This window comes from Ips typographus, linkage group LG6, assembly GCF_016097725.1.
Source record: "Ips typographus isolate SLU linkage group LG6, UJ_Ityp_2.0, whole genome shotgun sequence".
Classification (NCBI taxonomy): Eukaryota; Metazoa; Arthropoda; class Insecta; order Coleoptera; family Curculionidae; genus Ips; species Ips typographus.
The window spans coordinates 8,750,277-8,775,360 of record NC_138427.1 but is presented as its reverse complement, the minus strand read 5'-3'; the positions used below and the strand labels follow the sequence as shown (position 1 = coordinate 8,775,360).

The following is a 25,084-nucleotide window of genomic DNA, read 5'->3' as shown; positions in this document are numbered from 1 at the left end:
TTTCTTATGTCAAGATAGAGTTTTTATGGGAAAATATTAATAACTAAGAAAACTGGCCTAGAACACTGTTGTGTACGCCAAAGTTAAATACGAAAGTTTAGGATACTTTCTTCCACGGTTTTTGAAGGTATAATGCATTTCTCGTAAACTTAAAGTATCCCAAAAAGGGTGGTTTCGCTAGTTAGTTTCTTGGAAAATGTTTTTCCGTTACGAGAAATTTCTCGGATTATTTCCTTCCTATCAATTTTGACCAATCGCTATCAAGGATTAGTATAACAAATGTAAATTTTAAGTGGAAAAATCACTTAACAACTGTCAACTTAGCTGTCAGCAGTTTTTCCGGAAAAAAATTTCTTTCTACCCTTTCTTGCTTGAAAATTATTGTTCTTATTAATTATTGTTCTTATTGTTTTAATTAAAATAAAATGTTTATTTAACTCAGGAAATATCATCTTACCAAATATCCCTCGTGCATCTAATTTTTCCGGAAAAATTACATGCACTAGGGATATTACCCCCGAAAAAATATCCTTAAAGAAAAAAATCATCATTTTTAATCATTTTCAATTCTACTTTACACGTTAACGTTAAGTTGTCAAACTTTTTGTATGTAAAGACTGCGTGACCCTATTTAGACAGAGTTTTTCAAATTATTTAAAAACAGTATACTGGTTCAAGGGTAAATTTGAAAATTTTTCAGGTATTCGTAAACATTTTAAATACTCAATTTCTACTTGTCCTGTATATGATTTGTATGAAAGAGTTAAGCTGTAGATAAAAATTCTATTGGTCGACAACTCAAATTCTATTACACAAGGTGTTTTTTAGTGATTTAAAATAGTTACTGGAGGATGCTTTATGACGAAAATCAAAATTTGACTCAAAACATAAACATTTTTTGAATTTTGTTTTATGAATACAGTGGTACAACTTACTTAATCTACATCATTAATGTAAAAATAAAACTATTAATCCAGCGTGTGTTAAACGTTTTCAATTAACTGAGTGTCAATTTAAAAGCCCGAAGCAATTACGAGAGTAAACGAAGTTTGCACATTCTCTAAAACCTCTAATTTGCTACCAAGTCAAGTTTAAAAAATGAAATTTTAATTCGAAAAGACGGATTTCAAATCAGTTACGCGGATTAATGTGCGAATTCCACCACTCTGCCCGCCGTTTTTTTTTTTTTTTAAGCATTAATCATCGTTTTCGCCCTATAAAAACCCACATGACCAATGAAAATCTGCGCTAATAAAATTAACAGAATTTCCTGTCAGAAAAGCGAGAGAGTTTTCTGGTTAATATGAGCTCGGGGGATAAATGAATTAAACCGATTTCACTGAATCGTGTGCAATAGGGACTAGTTACGTCGAGCACGTCGTTCGAATTTACACCACCATCGAGTAATGCAATTTACAACACCTTCCACTCCAATCGCCATTGTTTTATTATTGATTTTGAATTTACGATCGATCCGAATGCGACTCTAATGACCCGTTGGGCTAATGAGACTCTGATTCGTCACGTTAGGACTAGCGGACAAATACTGTAGTTAACATATAAATTGGTTATTTATAGACAGCTTTTGAAGGTTGATTTTCAGTATACTTCTATTAGCAATTTTATTACTAATTTCTGCAAAAAAAAAGTATTTTTAGACTAGTGAATAATACATGGATTTTTATCTAAAGCAACTTCACTTCCTTCTAGAGTTATCATCTGTAAATAGGTCGTATATTAAAGCGATGAATCCGAACCTATCTTAATAACATGCCAGCCCAGATCCGCCGAACATAAAGAACGTCCGTAGAGAATCTTATGCTGGAGCATTCATTAGAGTTATTTCTTCCGTAATGTACTCCAGAACTGGAGTGTCATTTAAATTTTCCAGAGAAAACGTTTGACACGGAAAAAGTCGAGAGAACTTTAGCATCCTCCCACATTTACTGGAATTTTAATGAAAATTACTAGCCGAAGTAGCGTTTCCACGACTTATTAGAAATATGGAAATGCAGCCTTGCTGTTGTTGCTCCTCTCTTGTAGTCGGAATAATTTAGTAGGAAACTTTTGTTTATTTGAAATTTGTTTTTTTAAATCTGGACGAATAAGTGATTTAACTTGAATGAATGTTTTAAAAATACAAAAACATGTGTATCATTAGTGATTATTAGTTTAGCAAACTTTTGAAACAATTCAAGAATTTGTAAAGTTCCACTTACACGACGTAATAAGCAATATTTAATAAAAACCGTGCGCAACTAGGGAGAAAAGTGCAACTTTTGCTCCTGCGAGGGTACAAAAAGTCGTTTACTCCAGAGTTCCGCATATAATTTCTTCTACGACCAATGTTATGTTTTATGAAAAAATGCAGCAGTTAAATACTATGTTAATACCTGGTTGAACAATAAGGTGTTGGTACTATAGATATGTTTGTCAATTTGTCAAGAAAGTGAAAAACTAGACAGTGTGACTTTTACTGGTGGTACTTTTGTATTCTTGAAACGAGGGCAGGGAATTCGAGAGAAAGACCTGTAGAATGTGACAGGAACCCGCTATTGTCAGCTTCTTTGAGAATTCCGTTCTCTGCTTTCAAGAATAGGCCTCCTGGTGGCACTTTCACTTCATAGGTAGTAAAAGTGATATTAGATTAGTGGTTATTATTGGTCATGGGGAAAAAAATTTTATCCAGAAATAACAGTTTTACCCCGAATTTCCCAACAATCATATCTTTTAAATTAGTATGATCTTGCACTTAATACTACTTTCAACATGTTCTAAATTTATTTTTTGCTTTTCAGGTAATGGAAAACATCAATTTTACTTTGCGTGTGGTGTCGTGAGTATTTTATTATAAGTTTCTCACTGCATACAATAAAAATGCATTTTAGATGAGTCTTTTGTTTTTACATTGTCTGTAACTGTACTATAAAATGTACAGAAAAGTATGGATATTTTGCATTAATTCAACATTTTCCTTTAGTTGAATTTTGAATAGAAAATGGGGCCATACAAATAGCATCTGCTTTGAACGCCCGAGGATATTCCGTCGAAACCACTGGAAACTCAATAAAGAACATTTCACATAATTTCAAAATAAATTCACCGACGTGCTGGCATCGAAAAGAGTTCCAGAAACTCATCGAAATAAATAGTTTTCAGTCCGCCTCCGCGTATTCCCAACTTAAATGTCTCTCTTTAAGGAGCGCCCTGCCAACTCCAAAAACCCCATTGAAAGTTCTCAAACATAGTCTCGACCCAATAAATAAAATCCAATCCGAAACGATACTCCGCGACGTTTGAACAGGATCCAGCATAACCGGATCGATACGGGGTTTGCGCGAAGCTAATGACCTTCAAAGCATATTTTTGCCAGGATAGAGAGAGGCACTCGTCCATAAACTCACCCGAAAAACGAACGTTAAACGATCCTTTTTAGGTTCCGTAAATAAGGGCCAACTTAAAATATAATAAAACCGTTGCTTTATTACGGCTTTGCTTGCTAGACGAGAACGGAATTTTCAGTTAATTGTTCGACATCAAAGTTAAGCCCGGCGAAAGAAAGTTTTAAGCAAATGAAATTTGTCTAACGATCCTCAAAGGACGTTTGTTAGTCACAACTTTGTGGCAAATTAGTTTGTATTGAAGGATTTTGCACGCCAAATGGTGTAAAAAGTTAGTTAACACGTTGGGATAGATGGATAAACGCAGTTTAATGTGAATACCGTCAAAACGCCGGTAAAAATTAGTTTGTACTGAATTGTAAATCAATAACTCTAACTACAAACAACAAATTCCAGGATTGGCTCATTTAAAGTGCAAAACTAATGGACTTTTTACCAAGCTTAAAGAAGGTAAATGAAATTATCAATAATAGTATTGAGGTCAAGAAATTAGTTTTGTAGAAAAAATAATACTTTGTTTTTTCTTTTTTTTCTTATCTCATTAACGTGAATCTACTTTTTCAGGCATTATAGAGCATTGTTATACTAAATTTTCATTAGGTTAGGTTAGATTAGGAATGGTCTAAAATTACTAATTTGAATATTATCCCAGTCGTAGTAATTATTATAATGTTTCGTTTTGTGTGGTAACATTACTGTTATCAGTAAATATGAGATTTTGTTTTTTTAATGCATATTTTTTATAATATGCATTGATCTAATATTTTCAATAATAAAATAAATGAGTATCGTGTACCGCTAGATTATGAGTAAACAATCTAAGCAAGTTAAAAATATGTTGGTTTAAAACTCACTTTTAGCTTTCAAGTTTTTCTAATTCAAACACTAATAAGCTGTCTTTTTTTCACAAATCTTTAACATCTTTAATATGTATTCAACGACCTTTCTTTCTTTTAATATTCACATTTGAGACACACAATTCAGATCTCATTTAGAGGTCGTGAAATGTCGACTTTTTCCCTTTTTCTTTCATTAAAACCAACACTGCGGCCTTTAGAATTTTCGGCGTAATAAAAAGCCCCTCGTCTGGCGTATGAGGGTGCCGATGGGAATCGGTAAATAAACCCGGAAATATAATTTGCCGAAGAGATATTTTGGGGTGGAGGCGATGAGATGTCGGAATTTGCGAGGCTCGACAAAAGAAAATAAAGGACGCATGACTCACCACCACTTTATGACCGTACAGGGACGTACTTCGATTACAGCATCTTCGGGCTCTTAAAGAAAAAACCCGTTAGACAGTTAACTACAGGAGCAATAAAGGCATTCCTTGCCAAACCATATATAACATTCGAAAGTCCTAAAATATCCGCTAGGAATTTCACACTTGGACGATTCTTCGGTTATCCAGAAGCATTTTACGGGAGGAATTCTTGGATTTTATTGACGCTCTTACGTTTCACTTGCCACTTTCGCGTTCGATGAGTTTCCAGTTCTGGATTCGTCACTGAGTGCCTGGATCGATAAGATCGCGGAAGGCTTCTTAAATCCTCCCTTGATAAGCGTGTGAGTGGATTAGCTTCTATCGGTGCGGCTTGTGCTATACCGATGTAAAGTGACGGTTATTTATAGCAACAAATATTTCCGGGAAACTGCTATATTCAGTTAAAATCTGAAATGAGAAAAAAAAGTGTGTATCATACATCTACAAATTATGAAAACCTGTGCTCGGCTCTAATCAAACTTTCTACTAATATTCGTGATATTCTAAAGTAAGCATTCTGAAAGTGCCTCATTAGAGACCTATTATTAAGGTGCAGCTAAGATACAATTTAATTAACTGAAGCTCCATAATGAATCTTCCCTGTTGTGCTAAATAAATGCTGTTTACCTGAAATATAGGGTACACCAGGGGATTGGAATTAAAAGGCAAGGAAACTCTCAAGAGGTCGTCCTCATTCTCTATATTTCTGGAACCGTTTTGTCGTCTAGGGACAGGGGCTTTTTCCCGCTTTAAGTTACCCTCACAAAACTTTTTTTTATCAATGGTTTTGAAAACGTATTTTTTCACACGTTCATGCGAAACATAATGTCGATCTTATGCCTTCCAAGGGAATTCTTCCACAAAACAAAACCATAAATTCCCAGTCGGCTGGACTGCCATTAATTCTTTGCCCTTTTGTGGCTAGTAATTCTCTTGCACATAACATTGCCAAGCACATTATAATGCTAAACGAGCCCATTAGTTTTCCGTTTTTGGGCCTCGAGTCCCTTAAAAACAATCCGGATCGGGCCCTTTGACGCTCGCCATATTTGTAGTGTTTGGTATTAAATTTGCATGTCAAGAGACGTGCCCTTGTGAACGTCGTGTTTAGCGCGAAGGGTTGAAAGTTTGTCTTGTGCCAGCATGTTTTATGTATGAGTTCTTGACGATCAAGGTGTTGCAAAAATGTGGCTTTTGTGTTCCGGAAAAAGGTTAAAGCCTCGTTTATTGATGCATAATGGTATTCTTATAAAATAGACAAGTTTGTTTTAATTTACGGCTTTTTTATTTTTATTATTCGATTCATTCAGCAGATGAGAGTAGTTAATTCAAAAATTAATAAATTTGTTTTGCACAAGCATCTCTGATAATTGGCGCATCAATCTTTTAAGTACTTACTTCACTTTATTACTACTAAGCCATTAACTTGTGTGTCAATGAAAAGATTTAAAAACCCAAATAAACAAATAAAACAAAAATTGTAGTTATGAAATTGATCAATATAGACAAAGCTCCACTCATCAAGAGATTTCCAGGCTGCCTCCAGCATGTTCCAGAGTTAGAAATTCTCGTTTATCTGCATCATGGAAAAGCGAATCGTTCAAGTTAACAGCATAAATGGACGGGCATAACACATGTTTATTTTATGCCAGCTTGAAACGTTCCCAACAATGCCTGGATACGATAAATTTTAATGCGAACGAGGCTTCGTTTCGATTCGGCCGGTAAGTCTTGCCCGAAGCAATCCACTCGAATCGAAAACCTCGACCAGAGCATCAATATATTTTCTTTACTTTATTTACCAGTTTAACCGTCGGGAACACGAGAATTTACTTAAGCTTTATTTCCTATTCCAAATGTCTTTACGCGGTGATTTACGTCCGTTTTTGGGTCGGTTTTAATCAAGGGAATGGGATAATTGTCTCTTGGAAAAATTGAATGAAAAAATCAGTGGCTTAGTAGAAATTTTCTCTATTTGGGTACAAATAGAGGATTTGAGAATTTTATTAGCTATCTATTGATGTACACATAGTGTACCAAATTGGCGAGTTATTTACCATTGAGTGAAATACGCCATCAAAAAAGTGAAAATAAAGTTGGTCAACTTTGATGCCCTCTAGCGGCCAAACCGTCAAACAAATTAACCAAAGTTGACATATTTTTACAAAGCTTATTTTATTGGCTATCCATCGACATATTAAAGTCTTTGCCCTGTCAGTCAAATTAGGAAGTTATTTAGATTCAAACAAAACAATACATGAAAGCTGAACAGAAAACATTCAACCGGTTAAGCAAAGTAGTTATATCGTTGAAAAGCTATCCATCGACATATAAAAGTCCATTATGTGTCAAATAGTGTATGAAAACTTTAAAAAAACGTAAATCTGACAAAACTGGTAATTTTAAAAACTTTGTAATTTATGTGAATAATGGGAAACCTCGGTTATTTGGAAAAATATGAAAACTGTATAAAAGGAGAATTTCTAGGTTGTTTTTTAATTTAACTCCATAGTGTAATATATTTTTGAAAAGGTAATTTTTTCTTATTCCAAACCTGCATAAATACAGTGTGTTTTGTTCATTTCTTAAAAACGATGTTCTCCAGAAAAAAACGGATTAAATATTTGGTTTTTACGTTAAATTTTCTATGGGATGCAATTTGTAGCCTTTCTGCGTCACTAACGATAAAGAAAATACGAGAGGAATTACAAATTGTCATATTCCTCCATCGTTCTTTTCATAAAAAGTTTGCAAAAACCGCATCTACCTTTGCTACTTTTGGGGATATCCCACAAAACTATAGAATTTGAGACGTAGTGCCCCTAATAAACTGAATTAAAACTTCTGCTCCATTACTGAGTAAACTAAACCGAACAATATTGTTGGTAATTTATTTTACCTGGAAAATAATTTTCATCATTAAATAATGTATTTTCAGAAGTTATCTTATAGCTTTTTAAAGTTGGTGGAGTTTTTCCTACTATGCCTACAAGTTTCAAAAGGTCTCCTGTCCAATATCGAAAGTTGTTTCAGTAAAGTTGCTTGAGAAGTTTGGGAGAAGCATAAAAGACAAATTTGGCTTTAGTGCTCGCCGATTAAGTTAGTCAATTATGCGATAATAACTGTGACAATTTTGCAATAATAACCAGGTAATTTGCAATAATTACGAATTCACATCGGCCACTGCGTTTATTCCATCAGCGGGGGTTTATTTTCCACAACGAAAACCTTAATTTAATGGCGGGGCATTCTATAATAAACCAGGTCCAAAACGACCGCCTAAACGAGGCGGAGCTGAGTTTAATAACCTCAATTAGTTTCTTGAATATGGAAAACCGTGCACCTCGTAATAGCCTTTCTGAATAATGAAATACACACTTTCTGCCCTTCAGATTACGTTCACTTAATTTTGCGGCGCTCACTGGCTTTCAGGGAAAGTTTAAGAGAGGGTTTTATCTATTTAAACGTTTTCATAGAGAAGACTGATAAAGTACATTTACAAATGAAATTAATTTTGTAGGTAACTTTATATAACTTACTCAGTTTTACTCAGTTTTGATTTGGCGGAGCAAACTTGGTTTTAAGTATGGTGTGACAGAATACAATTTTGTTTAAGGAGGTCAAGACCATTTAGTTAGTTTATCGACATAGACAATCAGTCTCTTTATTATTCCAGAAAAACAATTGCCCTACATAAATGAAAATCTCAAGCGTTTTACATCCTTGACGCTATTGATCCATTTTAGAGCCATAATTCTAGAACTGATGATACTCCCCTTATAATAATTTCCATCCGGACTGTTGATGAATATAAAGTCGTTTGATGTTCAAGCCTTAATAATTAAAATAGGTCATCGGTTCCAATATCCGACCAATAATGACGCGCTCCAACCCTTTTGATGGACCTCCCGTGATTAACACCGTTTCCACTCTCATTAGCCTTACGGGTTTGATCGAACGTTTTAAGGCGACCGGAAATTTGCGACAACGTCCCAAAAACATTCCTGGAAACTTTCATAATTTAATCGTCAAAGAAGTTTTTAAGTCGCCGATCCCGTATTGAAATTAATCAGTTAATGGGGGAACGAGGACTGGAACTGCTTTTTTTCAGCCATCTTTATTGCTTTTGGTTGAATAATTTCGAAGCAGATTTTTTGCCTTAAAACTTTTTACTCCCAGAGTAATTTTTGTAAAACAGTTTACAGAGAACGGATAGGCAAACAGACAGCAAACTCTAACTGTAAAACATAAAATAGTCTAGTTCTAAAAAAATTAACTGTAAAACTGTTGTTTTACAATAATAATGCTCCTGCCTCAAAGCACAACTTTCCACTTTCTATAATTAGTCAGTGAGGAAGGAGATTTTGTAATTGAATTGGAAACTGGTACCCGTAAAGAGACAATCTCAAATTCACCGCTGTTAGCTCAGCAATTGATAGACTAAACATAGAACTCGTTAGAGTGGACAAGACTATTATCAAGTAATACATATAGCCTCTAACTCTATTATACCTCTCGTGCTCTAAAGGGCACGGAGTTACGACAATATAATAGCGACGGTCCAATATTTCACGGAGATAATCCTGCTAAGAGTCGGAAACCCTCGCAAACCTCTATTATTACCAATTAAATTTAAAATGGGAATATAGAGCTAGCGGTCGCTTCCATTACAAAAATAGCAACCGCGGAAGGAAAATAGAAAACATCAAAGCCCAGTAATCGCGAACAACAGAGTCACCCCTTTCCGAAATTAAACCCATTCAAAAAGGATTTCGTTGGAAAGTCGGAAAGGTAAGAATGACAGAGTAATACAAAGCAGCGGGAATTCTTTTCGGGACTCAAGAGAACCGAAGAATCCCCCAGCTGTGAAATCTTTGAGATATATTTGCACTTTTATCTTCTTTCTGTTCTTTATAAAGATGTTTGCAGAATTTATTTTTCTCCTGAGCGCCAAAAATTCCGCTCAAGGTGTTTGTTTGGGTTTTATTCTATGTTACTCGACGGCGATATTCGGTGGTGCTTTATCATAAAATGGGGATTTGCTTTTAGCAGTTTTACTTCTCGTCACGCCGTTATAAGACCTAATGCAATTTATTTCGGGAAATTACTTTTAGAGATCTGCGCGGCAGGCGCAATATTTCCGCAAACATCGCTTTAAATTACCAACATCTTTAACACCCATCTAATCCCAAATTCCTAAGTTAGTTAAACTACTTAAGTATTTTATAATTTATCACAAATCGATGTTGTTCCAACTGCGTCAAACATTTTCCTAATGGATTCCTCTTACCATAATCAACTGGATGTGGTTCTTCCATTTAGTCATGGGGGTGGTCTGGACTAAATGTCGCCGTTGCTGTTGATGACATGCAAAATTTTACGCCGCATTCACTCAATCAAACAGACAGACGGTCTATTGTACGGACGGACGCGAAAGCCAAACAAAACGATGATCGATGGCCGACGGCGTAATTATCGAACCTCAAAAATCCATACACTCTAAGGTAAAAATTTATATGCACAATAAAGATAGAACAAGCGGAAAGTCCACATAAAAAATACTGGAAGCCAACAGGGGGACGATTGCATGCTAAAATGTGCGTGTTGGGACGTGATTAAACAGTCCAAGTTTTAAATAAAGCCACGAAGCTCATGAAGACAAATATGGTCAACGTTAGGAGAGAGTTTAGAGTATCTCCACCGCCCCGACTAATTAGGCAATTTATGTGCAAAGTTTAAAGAAGAAAAACGCTAAATTACTGTTACAACAATGTGTAGCGGTTTAAAGTTAGAAATTACCAGTATACGGGACCAGGTAATAAGGTTCTGGAAAAGTGTTCAGCGGATGAAAACTTTGCATGTTTCACTCCCATGAAATAAACTAGAACGGCAATGCAACACGAATTCGGTAACTTTGTTCACCAAATATGTAAATTAAGTAAAACGACTGAATATAGAGAAGTCAAAATGGAAACTTGGATGTATAGAACTTTTTAACCTTAAAGTCAAGCAAGTAAATGGATCTCATATATCATGTATTATCAAACTCTTTTAGCTAAATTACAGGGCATAGAGATATATTTTTTACAACTCCAACTCAAAGGAATGACAAATTTAATGGATCAAATCTTAATTCAGTCTGTTTAACATTTAAAGTGATACGGGAAGTGAGTTTTAAAACAATTTGGAGAGTGTGAGTAGAGTTTAGATTGCAATGACATATTTCATATACAGGTGTAAAAATTTCAATGATAAGAAAAGAGAACTTTTGCGATGTTACAAAATTTGCTTTATGCTTATCTCCTGATTAAATAATTTGTATGTATAAATTCAAAATTTCCATATCTGTATATCAAAAACTAAACAAAATTTTACCACAGAAAAAACTTTTTCCAAACAACTTTATGCGTGAGGTTTCAAAGAATTTTTTAGTCCTCGCGAATACTAGTAGCATTGTAAGAGGCCTGTAGAGATTCTAGGCCTCCTTTTGAAAACAAGAGGCCTCTAGGTACTACTAACAGTCATCCAAAAATCTCTAAAGACTCTTGCAATGGTCGTAAATCTTTCAAAAATTTCTTAATAAATCACCAGAGGGTTTTAGAATAATTTTAGAAATGCCAGATGCCTCTAAATACTAGTGAAAACCGGTCAAAAATTGCCAGAGGCCTCTGAAAACCTAGCATCATTTTGGAAATACCAACTTCTAAAAACTAAGTTTGATTAGAAAACGACAAGGACATCAAGCATTGTCCGTAAGGTTATTTTTCTTCCGGAAATTAAACTTCGGTAAATAAATTTGTATAACGAAAAATATAAGAGTATTAATGGAGTGAAATTATATTAATCGTAATACAAAAACTTTTCAATTAGTTTAATGCATCCAGGTGAGTTTAATCTAAAACTCGATAAAGGTAACGATTTTTCCAATTAAATTAACTATGTGCAGACTTTGACAGCGTTTTCCAAGGTGTTCACTTTTTGATTAATCCATGTAATAACATAAAATAATATATTTTTTGCGTGTTCAGAAACATCAAGTAGTAAACGAAAGTACAATGCATTGTAGTTAATAAAAGTGTTTAAATTTTTAGTAGTTTGGAATTATTTTCTATTATGACGACGTTTATTAGGTAGACAGACGTCTTTCTAGACATTGTTCAGTAAAGTATGATTGGCATTTTCTTATTGGAAACTGGAAAATGATAAACCTTAAGAATTTTCCGGATGCACGTATAAACTTAATGCAGCTATTTCTACGTTTTCGCTCGGCAACTGTTTTGTCGTTTCGGGATTGAAACTTTTTGTTGCAGAACGTAATCCGGTTACGCCAAAGGAATGGATGCCTTCAACAAAACGGTTGGAATCCAGATTTCTAACGACCCGCCGGTAGCTTTTGTTTTCTACTTTTTATCCTTTTAGTGTTGAGGGATTAGTTGTCGGATTTAGTAGCGTACAGACGATAAAAATTCATTAAATGTTCCAAACCGTTTGTCACGGAAGTTCCTCGAACTAAAAACGTTGCCTTTAACGAGGCCCATCAATTACAAAGTGTAGGCCAATAAGAACACGACAGGAGGTGCAAAATTAAAGAGCACCTTATGCAACACGGATAACATGAGTTAATTAACTTACTTGGAAGAGGCTGCCTATAACTCACGAAGCATTAACCTAAGAACAAAACGAAATCGATGCCACGAAATTTGCGATACCCTCAAGCACAATGAATCAATTTAATTATGCGCCCTTTCGTAAATTTTCTCGCTATTCGGAGTCGACCACCCCCTTCTCTATTAAATATCACGCCAATTTAGCGACGTTCTGTAAGAATCTCATCTCCCGCCTAATAACTTCAATAACCCGATTAGCTCCGGGAAAATTGGAAACGCCGCTGCACCTCTTCCGACCTGAATAACCCGCTGGATTAGGTTAAGTTCGGAAAAGGATCACCGAAGGGCGAAAAAGCACCGTCTTTGATGGAATTTGTCTCCGGTATCAATCGTTGTCATGCCGGAAGACTTGAGCAACCTAATAAATTTGTCAGTCGCAACAAGAAAGGAAAAGCCCTGAATGATAAATATCTTTCGATTGTTTTAATGTAATTAGAGATGGTTATTCTAGAAATTTTAATCTTTGGTCCAAATGTGCGGCATTTACGTAAATCGAATTTAAGGTATCAGGGAGGTAAAAGGGTGGTTAGTTGTCCAAGTTGTACTAGGAGAAAGTAGTAGTGGAGCTTTGGAACGGAAACCGGCGTAAATCGTACCATCATCAAGCTGATTGGAAATAACGTCATAGCCGAAGTTCAATTCGGGAATCAGATACACCGGCGTCACTACAATCAGATCTGGAAACGTCGGACAAATGCTACTTCTATATCCGATTTGGACGATCTTCCTACACTACAGGATGTGAATGTTTGTGATGATAATTCTGCAGATCTTCAACATGGTGAAAGTTCAGCCAATGAAATGCAAAACATCACCAACCAGAATACATATCAAGCAATGCCTGAATTTACTACCTTGATATCGATATAGCCAACTTGCCGCACACGGAAGGATATCAACTATGAGAGTTCCTGTATTGTTCCTGTATTTTCGATCATCAAACCCATCATAAAGTAGAACGAGGTTAAAAAATGAGTGTCTGATCTTCCTCTTCTTCTTCAGGTCCCTTACCGTCACGATCGTTGACAATGATGCTGGCCACTAGATTAGCTATCATAATCTTTTTTTCTGCAGCGCGAAACAGTTGAGCAGACGACCTGTTGAACCACACTCTCAAGTTCCTCAGCCACGATGTTTTCCTTCTTCCCACACATCCCTTTCCCATTATCTTCCCTTGGATTGTCAGATGTAGCAAGGCGTACTGCTCAGTGTGTCTCATAACGTGTACAAAATATTCAAATTTTTGTTGTTTTATTCACTAATTCGGTTGTTTTATGTAAACGTCGCAACACTTCCTGGTTTGTTATTCTCTCGATGAAACTAATTTTAGGTGGTTTTCTATACGTCCACATTTCAAACGCCTCTATCCTTTTCATCAACGAGTCTGTCAGTGTCCAGGTCTCAGCACCATAAAGTGTTTGATACAGAGTGTTTATTTTAAAGTTAGGTTAGGTTTTTGTCTTTAAATTTTCATTAACACTTTAAAAATATTTTATACAAAGTGTCCAGAAAACAGTATATTAAATTCCTAATCAAAAGGTGGGTCTGCATGTTTTTGGTTTATTTAACTATCCCTACAAATACTCTTCAAGTTTTTGATGAAAGCTATTTTTAAATTCTAGACTTTTTACGAAATTTTATTCAGGGCTTATCTGAAGGTAAGACAAAAGCATTTAATCTCCGAGCGTTAGATAAAACTGTTGATGATCCAGCAAACATACGAAATTTATCTCCCAGATCTCTAGGGCGTAGTAGCCAAAAAATCCCAGAAAGACAGTGCTATAAACCGACCCCTTGGGCCTGAGAAGTGATTTATGCGAGACGACGATAACCGTCCCATTGTCGAGAATCGGTAGGTTTATATTTACAAGGGAGGGGCAGTTTTCGCCCCCCACCCCTTGTCCTTGTGGGTGTACGCCTGTCCGTTGCACCACATCCACGTAAACCGCAAAACATGTCATCTCGGTAAAGGCTGATAAACGTTGCAGTTCACACCCGTTGGACCGAGATTAATTAAATGTTTTTACTGCAATACGAACCAGAGATAGGAAATGGCAAAAACATTTGCACTTCCCTAGGGATATGTACCTATAACACCAGAACTTGGAATTAAACGTCCGCATGGACGGGCCTTAATCACGTTAGGTGCTTCTGGGTCGATGAAGAAGTTATCCAGAAACTACGCACAAGCACTAACTTGTTTCATATTCATGTAAATCCCTAGCGAGAACATGTCTAGTCTTGCAAAGATTACGCTGCAGATGTCGCGGTGGCAAACTTTGCTCCCTCATCGCCCAGCTGTCCCTTATCCCAGCTCTATCGGGCTCCCGGAAGCAGTATAAAATCCTGCTATATACCAAACTGAATGCGATTATTATCTCCTAATATGCATACGGCATTAATCGATTCACTTCGGTCTTGTTGGCACCGAAATCTGGGGGAATGGCGCCACTACCCTTAATCCACCCTCAAAAAGGAATGGGGAATTTTGAACGGCTGATTTATGTTGTGGCAATGATAACGGGTCCATTGTCGTTGGTAACTGTGGTACCCGTATTTACGGGCGTAAAACTGGAAACCCGGTCGGAAGTTCAAACACGTCGCGGGCATCAGACTGGAAGTCTCCGATTTCGTCGTCGTTAAAGTAAAATTGCCAGATGGGCATAGTAACGACCAAATACGTGGAGTTTCAACCTGAAAATGAGGTGATTCATTTTGATTTCTTGGAAAATAACTACAGGAAAATGTCAACTAAAATGACTCCAGAAGAAATGCGGGTTCAAAAAACTTTGTGAGTGAAATGAAAATGTGTTAGGAAATTATTGCGTTTTTCCAATTTTACTTCTAAGAGAAATTAATTTATTTTCTTATCAATATCACTGACTCGACAATTTTCACCAGCTTGAATTACCCTGACTTGCATTTTCCAAATAAGCAATTTTTATTTCTGGAAATGTTGCGAGATTTAATTTGTGGTGTGAAAGCATATTCAAAGAAAGTTTTGATTAGTTAAATCAACACAAAACGTGAGTTACGATAACCTAGCACTACTTTCAGAGCTGTGACATTTATGTAACCAGTTAGGAAAAGTTGAATTTTATGTAACAAACGTAAACATGAGTAAAATGATGTCATTTACTTTGTTGAAATTAGAAAAATATGACTTTTCATGTTATGTTAAAGTTCATTCATTTAAAAATTCTGCGCCCTCATCGCTGTGTTTACTAACAGAATAGGTATACTTTTTAGATTGTTATTTATAGTTGTTTTAGGACCGGTACTTTCACCTCCGGACTGAATTGACCAATAGCAATGTTTGATTTTACGGTTTCTATAGAAATTATCCTTAGAATAAAGTTATTCTGAACTGAAAGTACTGGCCCTTAAAGTAATGAAAATCATATTTTCTATTAGAATAATATTTGATAATAGAACACAAGATGTTGTAAAATTAGAAATTCTTTTGATCAAAGATCAATCTTCTGTAAAAATTTGTAGGCAATTAGCCATGTCAATAACTTAAACCCATTCTTCAACTTCTCTGTTTCCACGCTGAAAGAACTCAGGTCCTCTTTAAAATATAATGGCGTTTTACATCAATCAGTCTGTCTTCAGTTTGCTATTCTCATCAAATAATGTGGTGCTTTTGTGTTGCTATTCCAATTTGCTACTATTTTTCAGAGTAACTGCTTGATTTATGTTTCTAAAGCAAAACGTAACAACCAAAACAACAAATTTCAAAACAGTTTTTTTCAATCTTAACTGACCACAAAGCAATGAATCAATTCACCGAACCTATAACAGGAAATGAAACCTAAAATTAAACGATTCGAGGGACCGAGTAGTTCCAATCAAGGGCTTTAATTAAGCCCTTTGAAAGCTGCTAATTAGACGGAAGGCGTGTTAGCCGTTAGGGAAGAGATATTAAAACTGTAAATGAAGCTGACCCAAAGGAATGAGGGTAATATGCCACGGACATAACAAAAGACAAAACTCATTAGTTTTTCGACCGTCACGGTCGTTTTAGCGGTGAGTAATGTCCTGGAAATATTTCGGGTGTAGTTTAAATGAGAGCGTTTTTAAAGGGGAGGACCATTGTTAGCGTTAACAAAGAGTGAGGATTTAGTGGATCAAGACGGTTTCCAATATCTGAAACCTCAAAACTGGACCTGAGAGGCGAAAAGAGGACAGACAAAAAGACTGAAAGTTAATTAGGTTTCAGCCTCCTCGGATCGGATTCGAGTAAGCTATTTTTCAAGTACTAAAAGGTTTAATATCCGCCAGGCTCTGTTAGGATGTAATTAGTTTTGAAATTACTCTCAGACTGAAAATATTTGGGACGTTAATAAATTCGCTTCATCAACGTCAAAAACCAATTTAACGACGCAAACGCCTCCCCCGGGGCCACGAGATATCTGCATATTCAGTTGGAAAATTGAGAAAATAAGACCTCCCATTCAATTTCCGAACGGGACTTACCATCTATGGATTTCGCTAAGCCGTAATAGCAGCATCGCTTTATGCTTAATGGAATAAAACCCAGTTTAATTTATTTCCCTCTTTTACTATTAGCGGATTTTTCCATGTGGGTCATTAATAGCCGGCTCAGATGGGGGTAATCAAAGTTCAGTCTTTAAAAAACTTTTGGACCTAGAAGGGTTCAAGTTAAACTAGATTACCCTCGTATCTTCGAGGTCCATTTGCACTTTTAATTGGTTCACCCGACCGACAATCCTGTCCGTCTAATTACAATGTTTAGGTGGGGGTTAATTAGCACCCCGGGCTGAACTTAGTTACACCCTAATTTACCATAAAACCAGCGTTTAGTTTATTCTTTTGGGCTACAGATATCATACATTTTTAGTGGTAAAAGTTTGCCGGATTTAGTTTCTTGTTTTCGGAAAGAAGATCAACTAACAAAAATAGGCAAATAGAAATGTAATGTTTATAACAAACTTTCAACCTTATTATGCAGTATATGAGCCATGTTGTAAACAAATGGTGAGATTATTCAAAAAAATCTACAAAAAAGTGTTCACCTACATAAATAATTTCTTAACTAGGCTTTAGGTGATTAACTGGTTTTATGTATGGTTGTGTTGTTCCTTCATGGTTCTGGGTTACTAATATCAAAAATTTGATCAATTTGGGGTGTCTCAATCATTCTGTTTGGTTTCTTAGTGCATGTACGTGCAAATGAAGCTTTCTTCATAGTGTACTGGTAAATTCTAATTCCTCAAAATGATCTTAAGAAAATACAGCATATTTTAAAAGAAAAAGGTGATTTGATAATATCAAACCATTTTTATATTTGGTAAGTTATGCTTCTTAAAACTAATGCTAAAAAATTCTTATTATTTATAAATACATATAATATTATCTACTATTTTATACTCTGTAATCACCTTGATTTCAAAACTGCTCAAACTAAAAACCACTTTTAATAAAAACAAAATTATTAATTTAACTATTTATTTCTCTCTAATATTCTCATTTTATATAATACATATTCTAAAATGTGTCGGTTACTTCCGCATAAATCGCGTTACTTAAAAAAAAATCTTTGTGCTTTTCCCCATTTCATAATTTTCCTGTAATTACTGCAAGTGGCATTACAACGCTACAGCACTTGACAACTAAAAAACTTAATAATCCTTTTCATTACGGCGACATAACAAATGCAGTCGCCTCAACACACCAAAACACTTTAAACGTGTCCCAGTTCTTTGTATTTGCCCGAGCCATGTTTATCTTGCGCATTTCCTCTTTCATCGGCTTTGTGCAACTTTCCTCATTTGCACCGGATCGACGAGTGGCCGCCTCGGAAACTTTTAGGTAGCTGTTGGTTTGATAATGATCCACGGTCGCTTTGTGCTTAATGGAAAATTGGATGCGTGCTCTTAAGATGGCGACTACCACAGTCAAACCACGTACCCAATTAAAAATAAGACGACCGCCAATGGCAGAAATGGCCGCCTAACAGCCACTCAAGAACACATTTGGCAGCTGAAATCGATCTTTTCTTCGGCTCTAATATAGGCTTTCACAGAAATTAGGGGAAAATGTCGAGATGCTGTAAAAGTTCTTATCGGAGTGTGCTTGAAGGGTGGTTTTAGCGAGGAATTGTGTGGCAAACGTAATAGTGTTAAACTTTCAAAAGCATACAAAGGCCACTTTTCTGAAACTTGATATATAGGGTGTTCTTTTTGTTCCAAAACAACAAAAAAATTACAACACACAATTTTTTACAAAAAATTTTAAGGTGCTTTTTTTGTACTTATTTCACCTAATTTAAGGTCCTTTGGTATAAATATGTCCTTTGCTGTGCATTGGAACCCCCTTGGAGCAAAATAAAAAATTGCCAAAATTGCACTTTTAGCAAAAACGGCATTTTATAAATTTTTGAATGATTGTACACCTTGAAAGTTCCCACCCTGTAGGATACTGTATAGGAACTTCCAATTACTTGATTTTCTCAGAGACAATTTCATATTTTTTTTCTAAATTGGTATTTAAATTTTGACTCCATGTATACTACTGCCATCATCAGACAACAAAGACTTGAAGTATGTTAAACTTTCCTTTTTTTAATTCTGCTTTTCTAGCTGAAAACTTCACACCAAACAAACTCGATTCAGTTCCGTTGAACTTCGTACGTGCAAAACTTGTAAAAAATGCACGCCTTTATAAAAGTAGAGGGCTGTCGGAAATTGAAATTTAATTGCATATTCATCGCGTGTTACACGAATTATTCATGTCGTTTTAATACAGCCATTGTACGGCCTAACGTTTTTTAATATCTCGGTGTCCATTTTGAATGTGAAATGTGTCGGTTTTAACTGGCATTAATATCGTCCATATCAACCAAAACCGCATAGAATATTTGTATCCGACTAAAGCTGTCCAGTCTAGTTGTGGCATAAAAACGGAGATATCTCTCCGAAGTTCGCTTGAGCGGTGGTTAATTCTAAAAGTGGTATAGTACAATGTCGGATAACTATTCAAGCCAGTGCATTAAACTTTCAGCTCAGCTTCTCGTTAATTACTCTAAAACTTTATGGGTATAATCTTACTGAAATAACCTGCAGCAAGTTGATCTTTCGCAACTTCAATCCCCTTTAATACGCCCGTGCACAAACAAATTATTGCAAATTGTTTCGCCCCTTTTGTCAGTCTAATGCAATGTAAATAAATTTTCTCTCTTAACGAATTCTTTAAGTTGGAATTTTAAAAGAAGCACAATTAATTTTTGTTTTTTATGGCAGGATTGAAATCTGCAGGGAAACATGATAATTTTATTTCTCATTTAAAGTTTGCTTTTTTTGTTAACAGATTGCTGCTGATCTTTTTGATTTATTATAATTGAATTTTGTATGGTTTTAAAGTGACGTAGTGAGGGAATTTTAAAAGAGTTGAGGTAGTAAGTAGAGTGACTAAACTTAGGTTAATTAGTTTTTATTACATTTAAACACGTTTTTTTAACCCCTGAGATCTAAAAGACAACAGCACTGAAAAAACTGAAAACCTGATTTTCTCTTGATATAATAAAGTGTGTGTCATACTGGACCAAATTATAACAAGCCCTGTCCGAAACTGAAATTTTTACCCTTCAACTTTTCATTATTTCTAGGACGCTTGGCCAATTTTAAAATTTAATTTTGCAGCAAAAAGTACGGAAAAAACACACGATACCTGATAGTCGGAGAGATGCATGCGAATAGCGCTGACGCAAATGAAGTGCTCGCGTGTCACAAGGGCATTTCCTGGCAAAATTCCGCTCTAGATTTTGTATTGATCAAATAAAAGCTAGAGGAGCGAACGATAGCGTTTTTCTCTTTAGTTTTTTTACGATTTTTGAGTATCATATACAGTTGAAAAAATGAGTTCATTTAATACACTTAACGTTTGGAGAAACCTGTTCACAAACAGTTAATTTAGTAGTTTTATGTCCGTTTTACCGAGTTGAGTACAATAAATGATATGTCTTCATACACCATGTTCTAATTAAAGTATGATAAAAATATTAATTTTATTAAAAAGAGTTTTTTTTTTGCAGGGTTTAGATCCTAATTTGGGTTCTACCGGAGCAGTATCCCACTTCGAGCCCCAGGTGGCTATTTTGTGCGATGCGAGCCCCAGAGGCCAAGAGGCTTACCAGCCGAAATATATGACCGAACAGGGTGAATGGGCCTCTGATTTGAGGTCCAAAGCCGTCTGTCTTAAGGACAAAATGGACATCTTGAATTACTGCAAAATGGTAAGAAAAATAAAAATGTTATAGTCAATATAAAACATTCGCAAAACTTTCACCGTTTCGCTTTTCATTTGAATCTGTAAAACAATTTTCCTTTTCGGGACTCTTAAACATATTTCAGACGAAAGGAAAATACGAGATATATTATTGAGAAAAAATGTAGCCCAGATGCGGTTTTCTTCGTCTGCAAACTGAACGTGATTGATGAGACACTTAAGAGCAGACGTGGAAGAAAAATTAGACCGAAAGATACGCGATGTCGGTAGGAAAAACTCGAAACTGAATTTCATGGAGATTGTATTCCATAACGGTCTTCCATTGTAATCATTCATCTTACGGCCCAGTTACATTTTAGTTCAGACAAATGAAAGAAACGGGACAGAAGAAAGTTAAACTTTCAATTGAAACAAGTCAGAGGCTTATTCGAGCAAGCACTTTAAAAAGTTTCTAATTTAAGAGAATTGAAGTTTACCAGTCGGAGTTTCTAAGTAGCAGCCTCATTTTTACTAGATAAGTAAATAAAGTTTTATTAGAAACTTAGTAGTACCAACTCAATTTATTCGACGATCGCGAGCGTCAGCTTCGAATGAAGTTCAGAGATTTTAGAAAATTGGTTGATGTAATAGGAATGAAAGGAGCAAATGAACTGGGAAAGTTTTAGAGAGCGCTATGGTGGATTATAAGCGGCTTTTAAAACTTCAAACCGGTTTAACTGAAAAAGCGACGGAACTGAAATTTATTTACAACTAAAACGTAACACCCGACAAGATAAATTGCAGGGAGGACTTTACCCTCCAAAACCCCACTAATGAAACTGCGCCCAAATTGCGTGGAAAACTCTTAATTTCGTTTACATTATTGCCGGATACGTCAAACACAACGGGCGCTAAAAATACTCCATAAATATCCGATGACGATTTATAACGTTAAATATTCAACACGGAATTTATGTTAAATTGTCATAAATCATGGTCACAGTTTAAGCGGAAATTATGGCGTTAATTACTTATTATTATCAGGGGATTTAATTCAGTTTGGAAAACATAGTATAATATGAAATTTAAATTTGCAAATAAATGAGGTATCTTGTTTAAATTTGCGCTTTTATTATATTTTTTTCTTTATTAACTGACTAATTTTACAGGTGTATCCTAAACGGGACATAACCAACATTGTAGAGAGCAGCCATTACCTGAAGATCGGCTCCTGGTGTAGAGCCGGAGCTACACCAGGTGCACAGTCTAGGGGCAAATGCAAAACCGCTAGATGGGTCAAACCTTTCCGATGTCTAGGTAAGTAGAGTAACTACTCTTGTATCAGAATTTTTCATAATTACCAACCTGAAAACAAACTATTCTGAATATACAATTCCTGTTTGATGAATCCCACAGGATCACTATACCATTTCAATGTAATTACTTACGTAGTAATCTAAATAACACAAGGAGAAACTAAAAGTTATCTATGAGACTTGTGCATGCAACTTAATCCGCTAATAGTATAGAGTATATTGATTGAATAATTATAATTGAGTTAGAGAATAGGCATGATCATCAATAGAGTCTTTAAAATATTGCTTTTACAATTATTATCTGGGTCGCAATTTGCAATTACTATTAGGTTCTGGAAGTTCTATTTGTATTACTGTTTTGCAGTCTAGCTTATTCTCGCCAGTTTTACAATAATTGTGGTTTTCTGTGTGATGAATCACTTCTATGAGACAAAAATAAACCACAACAAATGCGCAATAAGCGGACTAAACATTAAAATATATTATATTACATTTAACTGAACTTTTAACATGTAATTTTGCATAACAAATAATGGTAAAATAATGATATGCGACTTTCAAAAGCAGTCTACTGATGTTGACTGAATGAATATCGATAACTTTGTACTAGTTACAAATTCAGTGACCAAAAATACTTGGTGTCTTTAAATATTTAAATTAAGTTTTTGTAGTAGGTCTTGGAATACCTCCTTTATGCTTAAAAATAAAACTACTTTGCTATACTTGTACAAACTGTATTTGAAAATTGCTTCATTAATGCTGTTTTCCAACGACGTATAATAATCTAAATAAATCTTATTTTTGACGACTAAAATAAATTATTTTTACCATAAGGACTGTCTGTTCTTCCAGGATTTTTAATATTACATTATGTTTTAGTGTTTTTCGAGGTGTTTTTTTTATTGCTGTTTCACTTGCTTTATAGCCCCAAGATTTTTACATTTTTTACTACATTTTGAAGAACTCTTTTACGAATTTGATCTATTCCATATTTCCAATAGATTTTTCAATTATACTAAGGCAGCTTTCAATAAGAAAAAGAAAACAAAGACATATGAAGTTTATTATACTTAAAATAACTACAATCTACTGGTAATATTTTAAACTATGTATTACAATTCAAAACAATCATTTTTTTGTCATAGTACTAAATTTCACTCAAACTTCGGTGGCATTTAGCCACAACTCCCCCTTAACGTTAAGAAAAGATGTTTCCGGAGACATTCGAATAGGTAGTATGGTTTTCTCATTCAATGTGAACTTGAATCTTCTAATCATCATTGCCAACCCCACTTTAGATTGCAACATACCCACTCGGATTCCTGTAAAAAAAAAAACGTTAATTTAACTGGTAGTCAATTTTTAGTCTTAACTTTCCTGTACACATTCTAGGGCCTTCGCCAAAGGGCAGATGCGTGAAATCCGGTCTGGTCGATTTGTTTTTAGCGTTGAATCGTTCAGGATCGAAAATGTCCGGATTGGGATAGAATTCCGGATCCCTTTGTAGACCAATAATAGGCATGAATACTTGGATACCGTTTTCTATAACAATGTTGCTGTTGGGCACTTTGAATGTTTTATTGCACACCCGTGGTAGAAAGCACAAAGGCGGGTACATCCTCAATGTTTCTGAATATTTCAATTGATTTATTTTTTTTACTTATGATATACCAAACAAATATTTACCATTAATTACTTGATCAAGATATGGCAAAGCAATCACTGAATCGTAAGTAAATTTCCCATGATCAATACTAAGTTGAGTATTGATTTCTTCTCTCAGTTTGTCCTGTATGTCTTGATTTTGAGCTAGGGAGAGCAACGCAAACGCCAGTGTAGTTGCTGTGGTCTCGAAACCACCTAGAAAGAAAACAAAACACTGAGCTATGATTTCTTCTTCTGTCAAGCTGTAACCATTCTTCTCATCTGGTTTATTCTTCATTTCTACCATGAGCTGCATGAAATCCTTTCTGGGGGTTTTATTTTTCTCCCTGTACTTGATCGCTTCTGTTACTAAGTTTCTGAAAAATTTTCCTGGTTCTTTACCAAAGTATGAAAAACCCAAATTGCCCAGCAAGTTCCACGGCATTACAGAAACCATGAACCATTGAAAGCTACTATTTTTCACCACTCTTTTTGCACATTTTACAAATTCATTGTTTTGTTCTTGCATTGAGTTGCACTCTATTCCAAAGCCGCAAGTTCCAATGATATCAATGGTAAATCTGGCTACTAGATCTTGAATTGCAATAGGGTTATTAGTTTTTGCATGCTTGGCAATGATATTTTCTAGAAGTTCGCTTTTGTTCCACATAGCTTCGAACATCATTCTTACTTTTCCACTGGACAAAGACGGTGTTATCTTGGTTCTGACATATTTCCAATAATCTCCATCGAGTGAAAACAAATTCATACTCAAAGGCTCATTTTTATGATGGTATAGTCCGTGGGTGTTGAAGGATTTAAACTCTTTGGTGAGAATTTGCTTGATAAGTGTTCGATCCACGACAATACAGTATGGTTTATTGAAAAAATACATTCCTCCCGCTGGTACATTTTGGTTTTTTAAATACCAGTACTGTTCGAGTAGTAGCTCAGACATAGCCATTTTTTTCGTTAGAAAAGGTTTTAGGTTACCGAACAAAAACTCAGGTGGCTGACATACTACTCCTCTTCTTTGCCAGTAAGTTTGCTTCCATTTTATATAAGCAGCAGAAATAAGCAATAAAACTAAAAGTAAACAAACAGTAGTTATTGCCATTTAAACACTGATCACTAAACAAAAATTGATCTGAAACTGTCCAGTTTGAAACCAATCTAGACTTTAAACAGAAAGTAAATTTTTGTGTACTTTTTAATAGATTCAGCAGGGTACTGTTATAAGTATATTTTGCTACGTTGTAGCACTGTATTAGGTTAACTAATGTATGTAGATTGATGCAAGAACTTAGCATCTTCTTTTCATAATACAGATTAGATCAATAGGCACAAGACGAACGAATGTTTTGTAAATGATACAGGGTGTTGAAAGTCAATAATTTCATTGATAGGAAGTAGTTATTTAATGTAAAAGGATGCACTCCTTAAAAAATTTCTCATGTTAGTTATGTTATTCTCTATTTTTCTTAAGTATTTAGAAATATGTTTTAACTGAATTATTGTACTATCAAACTGTTAATCACAATTTTGGCGTGAGGTTAACTATGC

General features: G+C 35.2%; 2 protein-coding genes across 5 annotated transcripts in view; one reads left to right on the top strand and one right to left on the bottom strand.

Moving 5' to 3' along the window:
- The window catches only part of Appl (amyloid-beta-like protein), a 49,777-nt gene that overhangs the window by 8,584 nt on the left and 16,109 nt on the right, over positions 1-25,084 (top strand). For both annotated transcript variants that reach the window (XM_081982713.1, XM_081982712.1), the window contains exons 2-3: positions 20,389-20,589; positions 21,731-21,878. In XM_081982713.1, the coding sequence (XP_081838839.1) occupies positions 20,389-20,589; positions 21,731-21,878 (349 nt within the window). The remainder of the gene's footprint in view (positions 1-20,388; positions 20,590-21,730; positions 21,879-25,084) is intronic.
- Positions 22,921-24,910, bottom strand: LOC145731108 (cytochrome P450 6k1-like). Of its 3 annotated transcripts, XM_081982715.1 has the most exons (4): positions 23,792-24,735; positions 23,564-23,737; positions 23,260-23,506; positions 22,921-23,204 (listed from the first exon to the last, which is right to left on the bottom strand). In XM_081982715.1, exons 1-4 carry the CDS (start codon positions 24,636-24,638, stop codon positions 23,036-23,038), a joined length of 1,437 nt encoding a protein of 478 aa, XP_081838841.1. In that variant the 5' UTR covers positions 24,639-24,735; the 3' UTR covers positions 22,921-23,035. The 3 variants fall into 3 exon arrangements, with proteins under 3 accessions (XP_081838841.1, XP_081838840.1, XP_081838842.1); XM_081982714.1 differs by having other exon boundaries at positions 23,564-24,910; XM_081982716.1 differs by having other exon boundaries at positions 23,057-23,199; positions 23,261-23,506; positions 23,564-24,910.

Coding starts and splice junctions, on each gene's coding strand:
- LOC145731108 (XM_081982714.1), bottom strand. CDS start 24,638: ATGGCAATAACTACTGTTTGTTTACTTTTAGTTTTATTGCTTATTTCT. Junction 23,507..23,563: donor TCTTGATCAAGTAATTAATG/GTAAATATTTGT, acceptor TGAAATATTCAG/AAACATTGAGGATGTACCCG. Junction 23,205..23,259: donor GGCGAAGGCCCTAGAATGTG/TACAGGAAAGTT, acceptor CGTTTTTTTTTT/TACAGGAATCCGAGTGGGTA.